At 42.5% G+C, this 22,948-nt stretch overlaps 1 protein-coding gene across 3 annotated transcripts in view; it reads right to left on the minus strand.

Annotated features, from left to right (window-relative positions):
• Positions 1-22,948, minus strand: part of LOC108433870 (thrombospondin type-1 domain-containing protein 7A) — a 238,224-nt gene that overhangs the window by 68,080 nt on the left and 147,196 nt on the right. For 2 of the 3 annotated variants that reach the window (XM_037534172.1, XM_037534171.1), the window contains 3 exons: positions 10,316-10,431; positions 5,906-6,062; positions 4,230-4,333 (listed from right to left, as the gene is read on the minus strand). In XM_037534172.1, coding sequence (XP_037390069.1) covers positions 4,230-4,333; positions 5,906-6,062; positions 10,316-10,431 — 377 coding nt within the window. The remainder of the gene's footprint in view (positions 1-4,229; positions 4,334-5,905; positions 6,063-10,315; positions 10,432-22,948) is intronic. The other variant, XM_017708707.2, reaches the window with a different exon arrangement.

Here is a 22,948-nt window from a genome sequence, read left to right on the forward strand (position 1 = left end):
CACTTAGAATTTACTAAAATGCCAGCTGGATTAGCTGCTGCGCTAGGAAACTAGATGGAATATGTGCTGTATAAGCTACTAACTAGTAGAAAAAAAATAAAGTGGAAGTAAAGAGGAAGTAGAAGGTCAGTGTTTCTAATAAAGTGGCCAATTAGTGGAAGTAGAAGGTCAGTGTTTCTAATAAAGTGGCCAGTGAGTGGAAGTAGAAGGTCAGTGTTTCTAATAAAGTGGCCAGTGAGTGGAAGTAGAAGGTCAGTGTTTCTAATAAAGTGGCCAGTGAGTGGAAGTAGAAGTTACTTGTTCCTAATAAAGTGGCCAGTGAGTGGAAGTAGAAGGTCAGTGTTTCTAATAAAGTGGCCAGTGAGTGGAAGTAGAAGGTCAGTGTTTCTAATAAAGTGGCCAGTGAGTGGAAGTAGAAGTTACTTGTTCCTAATAAAGTGGCCAGTGAGTGGAAGTAGAAGGTCAGTGTTTCTAATAAAGTGGCCAGTGAGTGGAAGTAGAATGTCAGTGTTTCTAATAAAGTGGCCAGTGAGTGGAAGTAGAAGTTACTTGTTCCTAATAAAGTGGCCAGTGAGTGGAAGTAGAATGTCGTGTTTCTAATAAAGTGGCCAGTGAGTGGAAGTAGAATGTCAGTGTTTCTAATAAAGTGGCCAGTGAGTGGAAGTCGAATGTCAGTGTTTCTAATAAAGTGGCCAGTGAGTGGAAGTAGAAGGTCAGTGTTTCTAATAAAGTGGCCAGTGAGTGGAAGTAGAAGTTACTTGTTTCTAATAAAGTGGCCAGTGAGTGGAAGTAGAAGATCAGTGTTTCTAATAAAGTGGCCAGTGAGTGGAAGTAGAAGATCAGTGTTTCTAATAAAGTGGCCAGTGAGTGGAAGTAGAATGTCAGTGTTTCTAATAAAGTGGCCAGTGAGTGGAAGTAGAAGGTCAGTGTTTCTAATAAAATGGCCAGTGAGTGGAAGTAGAAGGTCAGTGTTTCTAATAAAGTGGTCAGTGAGTGGAAGTAGAAGGTCAGTGTTTCTAATAAAGTGGCCAGTGAGTGGAAGTAGAAGGTCAGTGTTTCTAATAAAGTGGCCAGTGAGTGGAAGTAGAAGGTCAGTGTTTCTAATAAAGTGGCCAGTGAGTGGAAGTAGAAGGTCAGTGTTTCTAATAAAGTGGCCAGTGAGTGGAAGTAGAAGGTCAGTGTTTCTAATAAAGTGGCCAGTGAGTGGAAGTAGAAGGTCAGTGTTTCTAATAAAGTGGCCAGTGAGTGGAAGTAGAAGGTCAGTGTTTCTAATAAAGTGGCCAGTGAGTGGAAGTAGAAGGTCAGTGTTTCTAATAAAGTGGCCAGTGAGTGGAAGTAGAAGGTCAGTGTTTCTAATAAAGTGGCCAGTGAGTGGAAGTAGAAGGTCAGTGTTTCTAATAAAGTGGCCAGTGAGTGGAAGTAGAAGGTCAGTGTTTCTAATAAAGTGGCCAGTGAGTGGAAGTAGAAGTTACTTGTTCCTAATAAAGTGGCCAGTGAGTGGAAGTAGAAGGTCAGTGTTTCTAATAAAGTGGCCAGTGAGTGGAAGTAGAAGGTCAGTGTTTCTAATAAAGTGGCCAGTGAGTGGAAGTAGAAGTTACTTGTTCCTAATAAAGTGGCCAGTGAGTGGAAGTAGAAGGTCAGTGTTTCTAATAAAGTGGCCAGTGAGTGGAAGTAGAATGTCAGTGTTTCTAATAAAGTGGCCAGTGAGTGGAAGTAGAAGTTACTTGTTCCTAATAAAGTGGCCAGTGAGTGGAAGTAGAAGATCAGTGTTTCTAATAAAGTGGCCAGTGAGTGGAAGTAGAATGTCAGTGTTTCTAATAAAGTGGCCAGTGAGTGGAAGTAGAAGATCAGTGTTTCTAATAAAGTGGCCAGTGAGTGGAAGTAGAATGTCAGTGTTTCTAATAAAGTGGCCAGTGAGTGGAAGTAGAAGGTCAGTGTTTCTAATAAAGTGGCCAGTGAGTGGAAGTAGAAGTTACTTGTTTCTAATAAAGTGGCCAGTGAGTGGAAGTAGAAGATCAGTGTTTCTAATAAAGTGGCCAGTGAGTGGAAGTAGAAGATCAGTGTTTCTAATAAAGTGGCCAGTAAGTGGAAGTAGAAGATCAGTGTTTCTAATAAAGTGGCCAGTGAGTGGAAGTAGAAGGTCAGTGTTTCTAATAAAGTGGCCAGTGAGTGGAAGTAGAAGTTACTTGTTTCTAATAAAGTGGCCAGTGAGTGGAAGTAGAAGGTGAGTGTTTCTAATAAAGTGGCCAGTGAGTGGAAGTAGAAGGTCAGTGTTTCTAATAAAGTGGCCAGTGAGTGGAAGTAGAAGGTCAGTGTTTCTAATAAAATGGCCAGTGAGTGGAAGTAGAAGGTCAGTGTTTCTAATAAAGTGGTCAGTGAGTGGAAGTAGAAGGTCAGTGTTTCTAATAAAGTGGCCAGTGAGTGGAAGTAGAAGGTCAGTGTTTCTCATGAAGTGGACGGTGAGTGGAAATAGAAGGTCAGTGTTTCTCATGAAGTGGACGGTGAGAGTATGACTCCACAGAGGCACGGCTTCAGTGTGTGGGAGGATTTGAGCCTATTAAGCTGTTGGCATTCAGTGAACCGGATGGGGTGCGCTAATCCAGTCAGTTGCAGCATCACGTTGGAAGGGCAGGTGGGACAAGTAACCAGCATCACGCACAGACCATGAGAGCTCTGCGGTCAGTACAACACAGTCACTGCCAGACATAATGACGTCTTCACGGTCACAGCTTCTGGGTTTGTACCCGTGCCAGGGTGAGGAAGATTAAAACAACGTCACCTTTGACGATGAACAAGGTGAATGCTTGGCCCATTGCTTCAGTCCAGAGACGCCTCCTGATATAAAGGTCTGAATGTGAATTGGTTGTAAAATTCATTATAAATCATTTAAGGATAGTTTGGTTTCTAAAATCTGATATCCTGGGCCAAATTCCAGTCCGTTTACACACATATGACCACAGATATCGATTTGATTCTGTACCAATATGATAAGCTGTTAACAGTCATCCTGCTGCTCATGTAATGAACTTTGCTTGACAACCATAACCTAGTAGAAGCGAGTTGAGATTTGTGGCACCTTTCTCTAATAACATAACAACAAATACTGTGAAAACAGCAGATATTCTAGAGAGGAGAACTGCCAGTCAGTAATTTGTGTCAGGTAAATCAGACACTAGAGGGCGCTCCGGGCAGATACCAAAATACACTATATTGCCAAAAGTATTCGCTTGTGTGGTCGGCCACGTAAAATGACAGAGCACGGTCAGTGGATGCTCATGATCATAGTGCGCAGAGGTTGCCAACTTTCTGGAGAGTCAATCACTACAGACCTCCAAACTTCATGTGGCCTTCAGATCAGCTCAAGAACAGCGTAGAGAGCTTCATGGAATGGGTTTCCAAGGCCGAGCAGCTGCATCTAAGCCTTACATCATCAAGCGCAATGCAAAGTGTGGAATGCAGTGGTGTAAAGTGCCGCCACTGGACTCCAGGAGACGGTACTTGTCTGACTGCATTGTGCCGAGTGTAAAGTTTGGTGGAGGGGGGATCATGGTGTGGGGTTGTGTTTCAGGAGTTGGGCTCGGCCCCTTAGTTCCAGTGAAAGGAACTCTTAAAGCTTCAGCACCAAGAGATTTTGGACAATTTCACGCTCCCAACTTTGTGGGAACAGTTTGGGGACGGCCCCTTCCTGTTCCAACATGACTGCGCACCAGTGCACAAAGCAGGTCCATAAAGACACGGATGAGCCAGTTTGGTGTGGAAGAACTTGACTGAGTCCTGACCTCAACCCCATAGAACACCTTTGGGATGAATTAGAGTGGAGACTGTGAGCCAGGCCTTCTCGTCCAACATCAGTGTCTGACCTCATAAATGCGCTTCTGGAAGAACGGTCAAAAATTCCCATAAACACTCCTAACCCTTGTGGAAAGCCTTCCCAGAAGAGCTGAAGGGTGGGCTGACATCATATTAAACCCTATGGATTAAGAACGGGATGTCACTCAAGTTCATATGTGTGTGAAGGTAGACGACCACACACATGGACCACATTTGGCCCTGGGGCCAGACATCCCCATTCAAAAGCCAGAAAAACAGACACTTCAGGGTTTTCTGAAATTTAGATCATGAGGACCAGCATGACAGACTGCATCATTACTACCATTAATCAGCTGAAGCCTGCTCTGATATGGTTTTATGTGTTTGCTAATGCACGGATGAGTTTATATGATGTTTACCTCTGGTCTGGAGCCCTGCTCCACATCCCTCCTGAGCTCCCATGCTCTGCTGCCGGATGCTCCACGGAACCAGCTGACACCGGCGCCACTTGTGAGTCTTCCACCTGAACAATACAGCGTGCTAATTTAGGAGTTACGCAACTTTAACAGATGGCATGAAACAGCACACTGAACAACATCTTACCCTTCAGCTCAAAGCAGTCGGACAAAACAGGGCCACAAATAACAAATATTTCTGCATTAATCTTTTGTTTTATGTTATTTCAATGACTAATCGAGCTTAATTATGCATAACGATCTCTTCAGCATTGCTAACCTGTTAGCAGGAGTCTTGAAGCATCCTGTGTCTCTTGCAATGCAAATCTCCTCTCTCTCTCTCTGTCTCTCTCTCTCTGTCTCTCTCTCTCACTCTCTCTCTCTCTCTCTCTCTCTCTCTCTCTCTCTCACTCTCTCTCTCTCTCTCTCTCTCTCTCTCTCTCTCTCTCTCTCTCTCTCTCTCTCTCTCTCTCTCTCTCTCTCTCTCTCAGTCAGGGCTGCTAATGACTAGGGACTATTTCTGTTGATTAATTGCTGATTTGGTTAATCAAGTAGTCAAACTATGATGTCTTGCTTAAACAATACAATTGGAAAGCAGAGACATTTAGAAGAAGCTTGAAACCGTGATCAACGTGTGGAAAGGATTCAGTAATAAATCAGTTATAAGTAGTTTAGCTGAATGCATCATAAAAATATTCCAAGCATCCATGAAAAGAAATGATAAAAAAAAAAAATATGCCGTGAACAAGTTTGAGGAATCATCTCAAACATGGACATATAATGATCCTTTTCCGTTTCACAGGCTACACCAGAATTATATTAAGTGAATTGCTGGCATGTACACCGAATAGCAGCCCTTGAGGGAGCCACGGCCCCCAGTTTGAGAACCGCTGTGCTACTTGGCTGTTGTATCTAGTATATGTCGCTGCTGTTGGAACTAAACCTTGTATTTCCGTTGTTGTCATAATCCGAATATGCCTGTTGCCCTTTACATTGTGTGTAAATTTTACAATAGGAATTCTTTATAAAAGAAACAGCTCAAAAAAAAGTGACCCCCACAACAGGGAAGTTTCACCTCCACATTTTACACATCCATGCAGTGAAACACCACATACACACTAGGGGGCAGTGAGCACACTTGCCCAGAGCAGTGGGCGGCCCTAGCCACAGCGCCCGGGGAGCAGTTGGGGGTTAGGTGTCTTGCTCAAGGACACCTCAGTCATGTCAGCTCTGGGGATTGAACCGGCAGCCTTCTGGTCACAGGGCTGGTTCCCTAACCTCCAGCCCATGACTGCCCCTTCAAGGCAGTCCAATCAAGTCCAGTCGAGGTCCTGATTCAGAAATGCCAAGGATTATTCAGAGCTTATGAACTTCTTTTCAGGCTGGACTGCTTTTTAAAAAAATAAACAATGTGTGGACGATAAAAAACCACACTGTTTACGGACAGCGTCACGTAGCCCTACAACGGACCTAACGGTTCTTTTTCTATATATCTGCTGGGATCGCTGGCTCAGCCATCAGAATTCCTCTCCAAGGCCCAGCAGTAACCGTTGCTTACTTTTGCATCATACATCCACAAATGCATCAAACAGCCACAATCGCGCTGAGAGAGACAGCCAGGAGCGAAGGTTGGCGTATACCTGTAAACCAGACAGGCTGAGTCTGGACGGGGGCTCACGCAGTCCTTCTCTTCATAGAGCACCTCGGGACAGTCCAGTCCGCCGTTGGCTGGCTTCTGGATGATCACACGGAAACGGGACTGCTTGCTCTTCTGGCCGCTGGCGACTAAAGACACACCTGCTTGAGTCATGATGATAAAACTACAGTGTATTTTTAGCTACACATCAATTTACAGAGAGAACAGGCAGTCTTGAGACCGATGGCGACAGAAAGGATGAGAATTATGATGACGTACGCTGCCCGTCAAAAGTTCGCTTCTTAGAACGTTTTTAATACAAACCAACATGTTTATGTTGACGGTCTGCAATGACTGAACACATTACACACTAAGACGACTTAAATAGGTGGGATATTAGTCAAAAAAAGGCCAAGCAATTTAGCCCTTTATTGTGATGTCAGTACTAATCAGCACTAAAACTTTATAAGTGTAGGATTTCACCTTTGGGTCAAAAGACTTTGTGTGGTTTTTTTATCATAATAATTTGGAAAAGAAAAAAAATATTTAGGAAAAACCTGCTGGCCACTCCAAGGAAGACCCCCGGAGTATAAGCTCTAACAGTACAGTCAACCTCTTCAACTCCTCGAGACCACCGGTGGTTCCAAACCGCACTCGGTCATGTTCTTCATAACGTTCATATTCCATAAGCTCCATTCAGAAGCTGGGCGTCGTGTGAGGCTGTAGCTCTTCTCTCCAGTGTAATAGACGGTGACGTCATTTTAAACCCTTATAATAAAAGAAGCTGAACTTTGTTTTTCTACTGAAAGTCGACCCGTTTTTCCCCAAATCTGGGCTCTAAACTATAAACAGACGGCGTCTCTTCAGTGATCTGCTCTGGAAACATCACTTTTAGAAAACAACACAAAGAGCGTCGGAGATTTTTGGCTCTCAGCAGTGAAGTGTGAGCGTATAGTGATGTGTGGAGATCATAAAACACATGATCTGTTCATTTGAGGGGCTTTTCCAAAAAATAAATAAATAAATAAAAATTTTGATTTATTTCATGCAGTTACTAAATAATTGACCTTATGATTTGGTCATGTAAATTCAGATGGACAGACCAAAACATACCCTGGACAATGAGAGGTTAAAAAAAGATTTCTCAAGGGTTCTTTAGAAAAAAAAATGGTTCTATATAGAACCATGACCACTCAAAGAACCCCCTGTATGCTTAGAGTGTTCTTTGCATCACTAGTGGTTCTTCAGAATGATGGAAAATGTGCTGCAGATGGTTCTTTATAGAACCTGTTTGAAAAGGGTTCTCCTCTTATTATGACATTAAGCTTCAATGGTTCTTTAGTATAAAAAAAAAGGTTTTGTATAGAACTATAAACATCCAAAGAACCCTTTGCATGATTAAAGGGTTCTTTGCATCCAGAAAGGGACTCTTCAGATCGATGGGGAATATGTTTTATATGGTTCTACTTAGAACCTTTTTGAAAAGGGTTCTATATAGCACCAAAAAGGGTTTGTTTATTGTTACAATATTACGTTTCACACTTAAAACAGATGGATCTTCAAAGGGTTCTTTAGTAAAAATACTGGTTCTAAATATTGGTCCCTTTGCATGATTAAAGGGTTCTTTGCATCAGGAAAGGGATTCATCAGACTGAAGAAGAGTTTGTTTTACATATTTGTGGAGAATATGGTCCTATATAGAACATTTTGGGTTCTATATAGCACCAAAAAGGGTTCTTCTATTGTTACAGGCTTCAGGCTTGTTGGTGCTATATAGAACCCTTTTCAAAAAGGTTCAATATAGAACCGTCTACAGCACATCCTCCATTAATCTTAAGAACCATTCAGCAATTCAGAGAACACATGAAGCACGCAAAGCTTTACTAAAGAACCCTTGAAGAATCCTTTTTCCTTTTTAAGAGTGTTACAATAGAAGAACCCATTATGGTTCCATATAGGACCCTTTTCAGGAAGGTTAGATATAGAAACATCTACAGCACATTCTTCAACAATCTCAAGAACCCTTTATCCACGCAAAGTGGACCATTTTCTTGACTAAAGAACCTTTGAAGAACCTTTTTTCCCTTTTAAGAGTTTTGTTACAATAGAAGAACACGTTTTGTTTCTATATAGGATCCTTTTTAGAAAGGTTTGATATACAAACATCTACAGCACATTCTCCAACAATCTGAAGAACTTTTATCCATTCAAAGTGGACTTCCAGCACTTCCATCACTCTGGATTTGATGTTGTTTGTCGCTTGAGTGACACAAAAGACACATTGAAATCTGATTTGAGTGGCCAGAGCGTTCAGACTGAGACAAAATCTGACTGGCATCGCATTTCAAACCACCTCCAAATGTGGTTTAGATCCAATTTACAACAATGGGATTCCACTTGTTTTTTTCTGTCCAATCCGGATACAATCTGGATATGGCAAAGCTCAGATTTCGGCTCCCAGTCTGATGTTGGATGAACTTTCTGCATCTCACAATCCAAGTGACCCCAGACACATTTAAGAATGCTGAGGTCTGGACTCTTGGGTGGTCAGTCCACCAGCAGCTCCCTTGTTTGATTTGCAGTTTTTCTGCTTTCATCCGTCTCCTTTTCTCAGTGAGGTTCTTCTTAACGGCTACACATCCTTTCAGACCCACAGCGCTGAGTGGTCTTCTCACAGTGGCAGGATGGACAGAAACACCTGTGGATGTCTTCAGATCTGAAGCAGCTTGATGTTCTCCTCTCTCTGAAAGACGAAAGCTTTAAGTGCTGTTTATCTGATGGGGGCAGTTTTGGTGGTCTTCCAGCTCTTCCAGGTGGTTGCGAATCCCACATTTTCTGTATCGTTGAAGCTTTTTTTATTACCTTATTTTTGGACATTTCTGGGTTTTTTTCCCCACTTATTTTCCTCTGCCATTCCCATTCCTTATGCAGTGGATTACCTTACATCCTATCAACTCAGAAACATCTCCTGAATACAGCACTGTGTGAAAGTCTGAGGCACCCAAGACACATTTTTAAAATCTATTTATCTGTGTAGTTTGTGTTTATTTGCTGAGAAAAGTGTTAATAATGTTAATAGTGTTAATAAAGTGTTAATTAATAATGATTATATATATATATATATATATATATATATATATTGATGTTCTGGATGTGAGTGTGTTTGTTGACCCATCTCCAAGCCTCTCCTCGAGGAAGCCCAGTATTATATGTAGTTAAAAAGCAGCTCCTGGTTTGACCAATCAGTGCTCAGTAAATTGAGCTCATGATGTCACTGATGATATTAACGAGTCTCTGTGGCGGCTGTGAAGGTGTCCAGGAAAAATATGGACCCGAGAAATTCTTGTTACTTTTTATAGTTTTTCTGTTTATCTGAATTATGAATACGACTTTATTCTAATGTATATTGTCATAAACTCACTGCTGAGGTCAACTGGTTAAACAATTACTTAGATGCCTAAAACTTTCCCACAGTCCTGTAAACGTGAATAAACGAATCATGCGCATTTAGTGGCCGTTTTGACTGAGCAGTATTACTGCTACTGTATTACTAAAGTAACATGCAAAGTTATTTTTTTGGCTCACAGCCTAACTGTCACACTAAAAGAGCAGAAGAGCTGTCCAAGGCCATTGATTTCAAATTATAATGCACTGATAGAGGCTAAGCCATGTACCAGAACAAAAATCTCATCAAAAATCTGGAAGAGCTAACAGCTCCACTAGAAGATTAATGTCCCTGTGTCAAGCGAGAGGTCACTGGACTGTGAATGATTATCTTATCATGCTATGAAGACCAATCTCAGACATGCACATTGCCCTTCAAGGTTGCTGAAAGATGACCGCGACGTTTGACTTCAAGCAAGTGTCCCATGGGCTTTGAACAACACTATGCCCTACACACTGTAGACTACACTAGTGCACTATTGTTTGAGTTTGTAGTGATCTGATGAGCTCTATTGTAGGGAATATTGATCAGGAGCCATCACTGTTCCCTATAACAGTGTTACACATTGTGCTCCTTGTTTTCTAAAGCAGGGAAGAGTTTTTAGGCACCATTTCTATTCCAAATAACCAGTGTTCTATATAGTGCCCCTGATTTTCTGATGTAGGTAACAGTGATCAGGGGATGTTTACGTTTCCTATAAAGGTGTTCTATATTGTGCTTTTATATAGGGAATAGTGATTAGGGCCCATTCTGGTCCCTGTACTAGGGCTATATATTGTGCTACTTGTTTCCTAAGGTAGAGAAGTTATTAGTGACCATTTATGTTCTGCATAATAGTGTTCTGTATGGTGCTGTATGTAGGGAACAATGTTTAGGGGTCATATTTGCTCCCTATAATGTGTCCTATATAGGGCCCCTGATTTTCTGTTGAAGGGAATAGTAATTATGTCAAATGCTGGGATGTTATACCTGGTTCGCAGGATGTAGGACAGGCCATCCATTCACTGAATGGTGTCACTATGCAGTCCTTCTTACAGGGCAGTACGCATGGCCTTACTGACGCTGGCCGAGGACCATCCGGACATCTAAACACACATAGACACACACACACACACACACACACACACACACACACACACACACACACATTAGAAATATGGCAGTGATTCACAGAACGCTACTTTAACATTCCAAAGTCTGGGAAGTTTTGTTATTATGGAGATAATAATAATAATAATAATAACAACAAGGCAGATTTAAACAATGATGATAAACTAGACACTTAAATATATTTTTCATTCAATATTTCCTGTATTGTAAGAACAACAAAGAAAGTTATGAGGTGATAAATAATGTCCTGTAATTTACTCTGCATGTTCATTTTATATTCATTCTGGATACAAATTTTACTGTAAGTTCATTCTGAACTTATCATATATATATATATATATATATATATATATATATATATCACTGTTGTCTGAAGAAAACCTCATATCTCCAAAATGGTAACTTTATAAGAGAAGGAAACACCTACTTTACTTTTAATGTAAGTCAATGGAACCAGAATTTTTTCCATGTAATTTTGGGCCGTTTCTTTTAGTCCATTCATCATGAAATTTATACACATTGTTAAGGGTAACCGGTATTAGCAAATTATATCAAAAACTGAGAAATGTCAATAATGGAGATATACACACATACATATAATGTTATACAACTTTCTTAATAATATCTATCTACATCACCCATTTATCATATATATATATATATATATATATATATATACACTATATTTTCAAAAGTATTCACTTGTCTGGCACGCATCTGCACACATATGAACTTGAGTGACACCCCATTCTTAATCCATAGGGTTTAATATGATGTCGGCACACCCTTTGCAGCTATAACAGCTTCAACTCTTCTGGGAAGGCTTTCCACAAGGGTTAGGAGTGTGTTTATGGGAATGTTTGACCGTTCTTCCAGAAGCGCATGAGGTCAGACACTGATGTTGGACGAGAAGGACTCACAGTCTCCGCTCTAATTCACCCCAAAGGTGTTCTATTGGGTTGAGGACCTTGCTTTGTGCACTGGTGTGCAGTCATGTTGGCACTAATGTCTGTAGAAGCAGTCTGCAGGCCTAGGGGCTCGGCTTTATACACATGTGGCCATGGAAGTGACTGGGACACCTGAATTCAATGGTTTGGATGGGTGAGTGAAAACTTTTGGAAATATAGTGTACAGTATGTCCACATTACAGATTGTAGTCCGTTTCTCTGCATACTTTGCTACCGCCCTTTTACCCTGTTCCCTGTACTATTTGGGTGGTGGATCATTCTCAGCACTGCAGCAGCACTGATTTGGTGATGGTGTGATGCTCTGGTCTGAGTGGATCACACACAGCAAATAGTACCTGCTCTGTGAGGGTCCATGGGGGTCCTGACCACTGAAGAACAGGGTAACAGAGTATCAGAGAAACAGATGGACTACAGTCTGTAACTGTAGAACTACAGAGTGCAGCTATACAGTAAGTGGAGCTGATAAAGTGGACAGTGAGCGTAGAAACGAGGAGGTGGTCAGAATGTTACGTCTGATTGGTGTACATACACGTGATGTATGTTTTTATTTGTAAAACACTGATCTTAAACTTTTGATTGGTAATGTTAATGTAAGTGAAATGGTGCTCTATAAAGCTGTAAAGTGGCTGCATAAGCAGTGAAGAGAGCACTAAAGTCAGTTAACCTCACACTTAGTAGTTATTACGCACAGCAGTGCAGTACAGAACGCATGCAAACAGGCCTTTAGCTTTTGCTCTTCCCAAATCCCCAACCATCCAAAATGGGATTAATTATCAGGCTTAACTGCTGCCTGTCACCTCCACACACCACCTGCTTTACACATCACAGCACGGTGAGGAGCTGCAGCCTCGCAACATAAACTCCAATATAAACTAATATCACGCTGTGAGAGACCTGCACCTACAGCACCTGGCAAACCCACGTGAGCAAATGTATGTTTATGCTTAAAGAAAAATTCCTCTGTTTGCTTCAAAATTGAACCGTTGAGATGCAAACGAAGTCATTCAGAGTGGTTTGATGTGAGATGCTTAATGCAGAGAAACTTGCTGACTCACATTTCTACACAGTGGTGTAATCATTATCTTTCTCTTTCTCTTTTTCCCCTCATGTCCTGAGCTGCTGTCTGGAGGTGTCCATCCAGGGTCCCTGTGCTTTTTCACAGGCGTGCCCCGCTCTTCAGCATAGTATAAAACCATTCTAACCTCTTTTTCTTCCCTCCCACTCTGTTCTCTCTCTCTGTCTCTCTCGCATGCATCGAGATGTTCGGTTGGCCTGTCTGGAGGTGCCGATTCGTGTTTGCAGCACTCTGGAATCGGCCCTGTCCCGCTCAACAGGGATTAACACAACCCTTCTAACCTATCTTTCTTCCCTCCCACTCCGTTCTCTCTCTCTATCTCTCTCACATGTGTCGAGATGCCCCGTTGGCCTGTCTGGAGGTGCCCCATTCGTGGTTCCAGCGTTCCAGCCATCTTTTTGCACTCTCTTTGTACTGTTGTTCTTGTTTCTGTTCTGTTTCTTCTGTGCGGGTCGACCCACGGGGGTTGGGTTCCTCGGACTGAGCCTTGGTCCCTTCTAAGGTTTCTTCCTCTTAAAGGGAGTTTTTCCTTACCACTGTAGTCACCACAAAATTGGCTTCACTGTGGTGATGCTCATAAGAGGCGTGGACCTGTTTTTTCTGTAAAGCTGCTTTGTGACAACCTTGTTGTAAAAAGCGCTATATAAATAAACTTGAATTGAATTGAATTGAATTGGTGGTGATAGGAACCAGGGGGCACAAATATAATGGCTTCATTTACTATCTAATACTTGCTGACCAACGTCTTCTCAAAACACCAAGGAGCATATTTGTAACCACTTCCTGTAATAACTTTCTGTGAGGGAGCTTTTAGAGGCAAACTCTTCTGACGTTCGGTTCCTATCACCACCACTGTGAATAATTCTGGCTTGGCAAGTTTCTCTAGGAGAGAGCATTGGACATAAAAACACACCGAGTCACGGGTTGTTTTCATATTAACTACTTAATTATGCAGAAAGACAAATAATAATAGTTATGATAAAAAAAAAATAAAAATGAAAAAATGAACAAGTGCAAAATATCCATCCATCCATCCATCCATCCATCTTCTAAGCCGCTTCTCCATCAGGGTCGCGGGGGGGTGCTGGAGCCTATCCCAGCAGTCTTTGGGCAGAAGGCAGGATACACCCTGGACAGGTTGTCAGTCCATCGCAGGGCAGACAGACAGACAGTCACTCACACCTAGGGGCAATTTAGCACGTCCAACTGGCCTGACTGCACGTCTTTGGAATGTGGGAGGAAACCCACGCAGACACAGGGAGAACATGCTAACTCCACACAGAGAGGACGCTGGTTGCCCGGCCGGGGAATTGAACCCAGGCCCTCCTTGCTGTGAGGCGACAGCGCTACCCACCACGCCACCGTGCCACCCAAGAGCAAAATATGAGAAAGCAAAACTAGCGGTCATGTGCCCCTCGTCTCTTCTGAGCGTCTCTTTTCACATCTTTTGCGGAAACCACAGTCAATACCATTAGGTAAGGGGTCGCAATACAAATGTTAAGGAAAGCCATTTTGTCCTTTCAGCAAAAATCAAACCACTTTGGGAGCTTTACGCTGTAAACATGTCTCAGTATGTGCTGGTGTTCTAGTACAGGCTAAAAAATATAATATAAACGAAAACACAGGCTTACTTTGCTCTGCTTTAAGCTTTACTTTAGCTGTAGCGAATTTTCTCACATCTCCAGCAGGAAACTTTTCCAAAAAGCGCAACACTTTATTGGAAAACGTCTCTCAATGTTAGATTTTTCACGAGGCTGAAGTCGCTTCTCATTCACCAGCTTCTTATTCAAATTTTAAATGGTGCCTGAGGCGCCAGAATGTAACTGCTGCACCACTTAACGTGCAACGGGGAAAATCGAATGAGAATCTGACTCATGACTTATTAGTGTTTGAACGTTTCTCGTTGCAGATTAAACGCATCAGGGAACCAGCTGGCGTGACTATAAATGCAAGTAAGTTTATTCGTCTCCAAAGTCGCGATGTTCGCCTTAAATCTATTTCTTTGTCTTTTTGTCATCTACCAACTAGGCGAGATTGTTCTCTGTGTTGCTATGGTGACCAGCAGTCTAGACAAATAGATGCATCCTGTCAAAGTAATGGGCGGACCTTATGTTATGCACACACTCAAAAGACAGGCCTTTTATTCTGAAGTCGTTTATAAAGTCTATGGTTTTCGCTCCTGAGTAGTACAACTGTCTAAGAATCAGGAGACAGAGAGTTTGACGTAGGAGATGCTGCGACTAAACTGGGGGGAACTGGGTAAAGACAAACAAACACATACGTACATTCAAGGGATTTCCGCCTGGCTTATTATATTAACAGAAACCAAATTGAAATCCAATGGAACCTGATAATATGTGCACCATTACATCCACATGCGATATAGAGGACCTGTTTACTCGTTTACTCACTGCATAATCCCATATGGGTTATATGTTTTGATTTCAGTATTATGTCAAATGCGAAAAACAGGAAAAATAAAGAAAAACTCCAACCACCAACGCTATGATGGTGTCCAAAATGGTTGCAGCATTAAAGTTCTAGTGCAATGCCTCAAGGCTTTCCACACTAGATGTAATGATAATGATTCTCTCTCGCCGTAACCCTTTTATATAGTCCCTGAGGGAAATGAAATCAAAAGGACAACAGCAGTTCCAGTGGCTTACAACTATCTTTCCTCATAAAATTCTCTTGATTCCCTGCTGTCTCATGACTTAAGGGTATGTACTCTCCCAGCCCGAGGCAGATAAAGGCTTTAAAACAAACCGCTTCCCTCAGCGTTACGTTCTATTGATTCTATCGCTGAGCAATAATCCGCTTTTATCAGCGTTATGGCTGTTGCGGTTTATGAACGTGGGGTCAGCTTTAATCCATGACTGTATGTTAAGCACCGCTCTGGCGCTGCCGATCCTGACCGGATAAAGATGAGCCAAAAAAAAACAAAAAAACAAAAACAGCCTCAGCTCTAGGCCAGCCGGTAATCTGATCTTTGGCCGTATCCTCCCAGGCTTTGTCTGCTGTGGCTGTTTCATGCCTTCATCCAATTGGAGATGAGCTCAGCGGCTCATCGGGGTCAGCGTTTAACACAGTGCCGCTCAGATTGCCGGACCCTTCCTTAGCGTCATGCTTGTGGGGGGACCGAAGACAATGTAATAAGGCTACAGCCATGCAAGAGCAATTTATTTTTAATACCGATAGATGGAGTAAATCTGTGTCTGGCAGAGGCAAATCCTGTGAAGTGCCGCTGTACAGAGCATCATGTAGAATCAGTGCAAGCGCTGGGCAGAAGGCAAATGACTCATTCTGTGGTCACTGGCCCAGTATGTTAGGCCTACTCATTAGGGTTGGTAATGCTTGATATGGTCTACCCCCACCTCAAATGAGGGAGATCAGCAAAGACATGTTTGGTGCTTGAAGTTTGCTTCTCAATTCTGTACTGGAGGATGTTAATCTAGACAAAAAGCAATGGAAACTTGAAGCTACCAAGTTTTCACTGTGCAAACTGTCTAAATCATCCCACATTTTGCCTCAAAAGGTGTCAACCGAAGTAATTTCAAATCAAAGCTGATTCTAAGGCCCAGTTCTACTTCACTCCTGCCCCTACCGCTCAGCCCTTAGCTGTCCGTTTTGCACGTTCATGTCCAGTCCTGATTTTTGTTGAGATAGAGGGGTAGGGCAAAGTGTTAACACTACCTCTAAACACAGCGTTATGAGAAAAAAAGGAAAATCAGCAAGACGGCCGCATACGCGACCAAAGAAACCCACAAATGTGAACATTTTCTTCACTAAAAATGGCAAAAACTATTATCTTCATTTAGTGTCATTTCAATTTCTAATGGCCCTTTTCTTCATAATAAGCATAAAAATCATTAATAGTATGCTAATGCGTAGCTAGTTAACTTTCCCGTTCCACCTTAATTGATGCAGCAGTTACATTCTGGCACTTCAGGAGTCAGAACTGCTACTCCATTTGAGGAGAAACGAGAAAATTCAAACAAGAAGCTGGAGAATAGCCAACTTCAGCCTCATACCACTGAATTGTGGACAGTAAATAATTTTCTCTTTGAAAGCATCTGATGCCCTAAATGTACAGTAACTATAGACCACCAGTGAGGTTGCTGAACTTTACCCTCGTCTGCTATCACTGCAATCATAGGCTGGAGGTCAGGGAACCAGCCCTGTGACCGGAAGGTCGCCGGTTTGATCCCTTGAACCGACAGTCTGTGACTGAGGTGCCCTTGAGCAAGACCCCCAACCCCCAACTGCTCCCAGTGTGCTGTGGATAGGGCTGCCCACCGCTCTGGGCAAGTGTGCTCACTGCCCCCTATAGTGTGCGTGTTCACTAGTGTGTATATGGTGTTTCACTGCACAGACGGGTCAAAAGAGATGAAATGTCCCTGTTGTGGGATTAAAAAGTGTGACTTAATCTTATTCTAGACGGGCAGGGTCGCCTACAGAGCAGCGCTAGTAGCTGTTAATGAAGTGATGCTCTTTTATTTGAGGCTCCCATTTTTTCCACTAAGCTTCCACTACTTATAACTGAGTTCCAAGGCACAAGGTGACCCTCCAAAACAAGGGGGTAAAAAAATAGTATTCGGCCTATTGTTTTAACATTAGAGGGGCTCGGCCAACAAGACTTTTCAAATTATTCAGCAATCAATTTTCCCAGATTGTCAAAGCAATTAGGGGTTATATAGCATAGGAATGATGGAGACTGTACTGCCCACCTATTGACTAGTGTCTGAGGCAAGGGGAACTGCACCAACTAAACAACTTGTTTCTCCTGGAATGTTAAACTGATTACCCTACTTGCTGGAGTAGGGTACTCGGCGGGACTCGGCGCAGTGGGAGATCAGTTACTTTATGTGAGGGAGAGGAATGCGAGTAGCTGACATCGTACATACTGCTAACTCTGATTGGTAGATCAGTGCGGTTTAGAACCAACGGCGGTCCCGAGGAGTTTAAGAGGTTAAACCATGTCGAGTTGTTAAGTAAGACCTGCTATGATCTGGTTTTGAGGGTATTTTCTGTCCCTAACACAAAGTCAGCTCAACACGCTTGGAGGAGAATGAACACCCATATTGTCTAGCACTGTGCTGAGAGACTGGAGAGAGGGAAGGGAATTCTACCCACCCACAGAGAGTCAGGCCAGTTATACTCTACATGGCTAAACGCAGGGATCAAACTCACCATCCCCAGAAGACAGGACCAATGTGTACATAGCTATGCCACTTGGGAGCCCTTACATTCATGTTTATAGATCCCAGTGTTTCATACTGTACATTAGTCCAATCCATGGGCATCTGCAAACTGACTAACTACAGACCTGATCAAATACTTATATTGTACATTAACAACATTTGGCTGACGCTCTGATCCAGAGCGACCGGTAGGTGAAGGTAGTGTTAGGAGTCTTGCCCAAGGACTCTTATTGGTATAGTGTAGGGCACTTGCCCTGGTGCGGGATGGTTGGTTAGTGTAGTGGGTAACACCTCTGCCTTCTACACTGTAGACTGGGGTTCAATCCCCACCTGGGTAAACACCCTACACTATACCAATAAGAGTCCTTGGGCAAGACTCCTAACACCACCTTCGCCAACCTGTGTAAAATGATCAAATCGTAAGTCGCTCTGGACAAGAGTGTCAGCCAAATGCCATAAATGTAAATGGTGACTGAAGCAGTCTACAGTGTAGAAGGTAGAGGTGTTACCCACTACACTAACCAACCACCCTTATACTTCCAGTCAAAGCAAGTTTTCACGCAACGCTAACAAAAAGACACGTACAAAACCCATCAGTGGAAAGGCAATGAGAATTAAATAATAAACAGGTCATGAAATTCATAGCACTACATGATCAACCCTTCAGCGGTTTTGTAGGGCAGCATTTTCCAGATTTTTTCAAATTTAAGTGCAAATTTGAAAATGTTAATTAAACTGTGTATTTACAGTTGCATTTCCAATATGAGCGTGCATTAATTAAGATTTCATTTCAAAACGTGTACGTGCACTTGCACTTCTGTGTGCTGTGAAGTGCTTTTGACATTTCAATTGCAGTGTCTTAATGGTGTGACTGACAAGTTGAAACGAGGAAATAATCTTTTGTGTGCAAACTCATTTTTGCTGTCAAACAGATGCTATGGGTGGGATGTTGGAAGGGACTTTCTGGCGTGGGGCCTGAAGAAAAAGTCTCAACTTTGGTGGTACTAGAGCTTTATCAACCACTGCTCGAGACATTTTTCAATACTTGACATATTTCAATACTTGTCAACCAGGCCGAGGAGAATCATGTCCAAAGTAATTTACTGCTCTTTTGTGTGGAAGTGATTCTCGACTGACCAGGAGAGCTTGTAGCTGCACGAACACCACTGTGACCAGCTTTGGGCAGAGGATTGCAGGACTGTCGGGAACTGGACAGTCAATGATAGATATTCTTATTAAAGAGGTAAAGGCCACTATGGGTTAATGCAGTGTTTCCCAACGAGATGATTTTGGAAACTGGACCACCCAGATTGTTAACAGCCCCCATCTATAAGGGGTTTGTTAAAGCAAGCACTGAAATATGCAACGCAGTGTTTCTCCAACAGTCCTCAGCTCACAGTGTCACTAACATTGGTGCCTGTGCTGCCACAAACTCTCCTAGTTAGTCAAGAATCACTTCCACACAAAACAAGAGGAAATTGCTTTGGACATAATTCTCCTCGGCCTGGTTGGAGCAGCGGTTGCTAGAGATCCAGTACTGATCTAGACTTTTTTGTAACTTCAACTTACAACATGCCCTGCACTAAAAACCCCTTTTGACATCCAGCCCAGTGTACGACTGAGCGAAATGTAACTGCAAACATGGTAACAAATACATTTTAATTGTGACAAAGCTGAACAGCGAGGAACCAATAAGACAATTAAAAAGTATTCGCTCATCTGCCTTCACACTCATATGAACTTGACATCCCATTCTTAATCCATAGGGTTTAATATGATGTTGACCCACCCTTTACAGCTTCAGCTCTTCTGGGAAGGCTTTCCACAAGGGTTAGGAGTGTGTTTATGGGAATTTTTGACCGTTCTTCCAGAAGCGCATTTGTGAGGTCAGACACTGATGTTGGACGAGAAGGCCTGGCTCACAGTCTCCGCTCTAATTCTTCACACTCGGCACAATGCAGTCAGACAAGTACCGTCTCTTGGCAACCGCCAAACCCAGACTCGTCTATCGGATTCCCAGACAGCGAAGCGTGATTGGACACTCCAGAGAACACGTCTCCACTGTCTCCAGTGGCAGCGCTTTTTTCAGCCATGGAAACCCATTCCATGAAGCTTTCTATGCTGATCTTGAGCTGATCTGAAGGCCACATGAAGTTTGGAGGTCTGTAGTGATGGACTCTGCAGAAAGTCGGTGACCTCTGCGCACTATGACCCTCAGCATCCGCTGACCCCGCTCTGTCATTTTACGTGGCCGACCACTTCGTGGCTGAGCTGCTGTCGTTCCCAATCGCTTCCACTTTGTTATAATCCCACTGACAGTGGACTGTGGAATATTTAGCAGTGAGGAAATTTCACGACTGGACTTCACAGGTGGTGTCCGATCACGGCACCACGCTGGAATTCACTGAGCTCCTGAGAGCGACCCATTCTTTCACTAATGTCTGTAGAAGCAGTCTGCAGGCCTAGGGGCTCGGCTTTATACACCTGTGGCCATGGAAGTGACTGGAACACCTGAATTCAATGATTTGGATGGCTGAGTGAAAACTTTTGGAAATATAGTGTACCAAAACACTTCATTTTTCCATATTAAATATTTCAAGCCACAAAAATGCAATTGCAAATACATAAATACATTGCAAATAAAAAAAAATCTGAAATATGCTGCCACAGTTTAGAGCAAACTAAGCTAAGGCATGTAATACCTTGCAGGCTTTACTTGCATTGGCTAATACGTAATGAAATCAGCCAATCCTCATGAGAGCTGATCACACAAAATGGTCAGTTTTCTGAGAGAAACACAGACTGACAATTTTACAAATGTCTAATTTGAATATTACATATAGAGTATTATAATGGAAAAGGCAGCTGTCAACAGTCTCATGGGACCAGGTGTGACCTTGTAACAGGAAAACACAACTGGGACAAGCTGTTCAACTTTTGATGCTGGACTGCAGTAAAATCAGTCGCTTACAAGGCTAAGCCCCCACTAAAGCCCACCCCCACATTCCTTTAGTCGGGGGCTCTTTTAATGTCTGGAGTAATCAATAACACACACACACACTCACACACACACACACACACACACACACACACACACACACACACACACACACACACACAAACGTCTTATAGCTTCTTTTACACAAACACACATGTATACTGTTAACTGTTGCCAGGACTTCACCATATTTAACATTATTTATAGGAAAATACTGTATTTATCATCTTACTGTGAAATTCGGTTTTCTATAATAACAAAAAATCCTGCACAGCATTAACATAAAACATTAACAGCTTCAGTGTTTTAAAGACTTCTAAAGTGCTAGAGCACTCTTGTCTATTGCTTTTCCCAGATATGGGTTATAAAGTCACGTAAGTAAGTAATAAGTGAATGTCTGCAAAATGTATGTTTGCACTTTAAAGCATTGAATGTTTCTATATTGTGTACATATACTGTCCAAAACGTGGTGAGTTAGTATGTTCATAGATGTTGATCTTATTGAAATGAACATATTTTTAGGTCTGGTAAAATTCTAAGTCAGTTTTTTATCAGTAAATTTACAGCACATTACTGTCTACTGAGTTGCATCACTTTTACAGTTGTTATTTGTAAATACAGGAGATTACTGTATTTCAGTCTTAAATGTACAGCAGAACACAGCGACATTTCATTAATCTTGCTACACTGCTATTTTAGTTATTTATGGTTAATATGATACAGTAAGTGACTGCGCCACTTTTACACTAAATGTTTTTTTTTACAGTATATGCACTTATTTGGGGTGTCTTTTTAGCCGTGTCCACTTGCATGGCTTTGCAATCTTTCAGACAGAGGATTTCGGACCCTGTGAGACTAGTTTGAGTGTTGGTTGGTTAGTTGAGTGTGGTTGGTTAGTGTAGTGGGTAACACCTCTGCCTTCTACGCAGTAGACTGGGGTTCAATCCCCCACTTGGGCAAACACCCTACACTACACCAATAAGAGTCCTTGGGCAAGACTCCTAACACCGCCTTGGTCTACCTGTGTAAAAATGATCAAACTGTAAGTCGCTCTGGATAAGAGCGTCAGCCAAATGCCGTGAACGTAAGTTTGTAAATTGTCTGATACCTGTCTCACTTGTTTCCCAGAGCCCTACCACAAAATCATTACCGCACAGCAATAATAAGCAGGTTGAATCATTCATTATGTATGTTTATTAATGGTGGCGTTTTGGAATAAACCCATCACATACATGCAGTAGTCTTCTTTGCTGTTGTAATCACTGGTATATGGATAAAGCAGACCGTTGGTGGGTCCATGGCATCAGAGGACACAGGTGCAACTGTTATATCAGCCACTAATGCACTGTAGAGGACAGCGCACCACTTTCAAGTGGGGACTTGACTAAACTGTTCCGGATTCAAGTTAGCAATCAGCCAATGTAAAGCAGGGCAATGAGTTTTAATTACCATTAACAGCATTCATTTCCAATATGAAGAGTGCTTAATGTCTGCTGGAATCCGAAACACACTATATGTTTCAGACACTAATGGCTTGAAGCAATCATATGCTTTCCGTGCGACTGATGTGAATGCTGAATATTATGCACGGTCCAAGGAGAAATTATCCAACTGAAATGGAATTCTAATCCCTCTCCAAGCTTCGGAATTATTCCGCTGGCGACATTAAAAGCAGTTCCCATGTGTAACCATCAGGAAAGCCGGAAATATCGTTTACTTGTCTCCTCCAAGCTGTCATTATTTTTCTATTAGGAGGTAAATGTCATAATTGGTGATATGAGGAGAAGCATCTCATTTAACTCGCAGCCTTTGCCAAAACAGATCATTAGCACGGCTTGGAAAAACCACTTGAACCACTGGCGCTGCGTTAATCACTCTTCTTGGTTCGATCTTGTAAGCGGGAACTTTTCGGTTGGATGGAGGTTACGTGGCAAAATCGGCAGCTTTAAGGACACGCTGTCAAGAGTGGCACGGCGTGAAGCGAGAGTGGGATTCTAACTCCGGTCGTCACTTTCTGTGTGGAACATCAAAGGCCCGGGCCTGGAGGTTTTGACGCAGCCTGTCTGCTTTGTGATTTCTGCCACAGACTGACAGCGTGAGTGACAGCGCGTGGCCAGCGGCCCGGAGTCGCACTGAGGCCTTGCTCAACGTGAGCCAGCGCTCAGCTGTACGGCCGACAGCGCGAGGCTAGTGCATGGAAAGTTCCAGAAAGCTCCGACATTAATGTTAAAAAAATTGTTCCGCAAAAAA

Source organism: Pygocentrus nattereri, chromosome 24, assembly GCF_015220715.1.
Source record: "Pygocentrus nattereri isolate fPygNat1 chromosome 24, fPygNat1.pri, whole genome shotgun sequence".
Classification (NCBI taxonomy): Eukaryota; Metazoa; Chordata; class Actinopteri; order Characiformes; family Serrasalmidae; genus Pygocentrus; species Pygocentrus nattereri.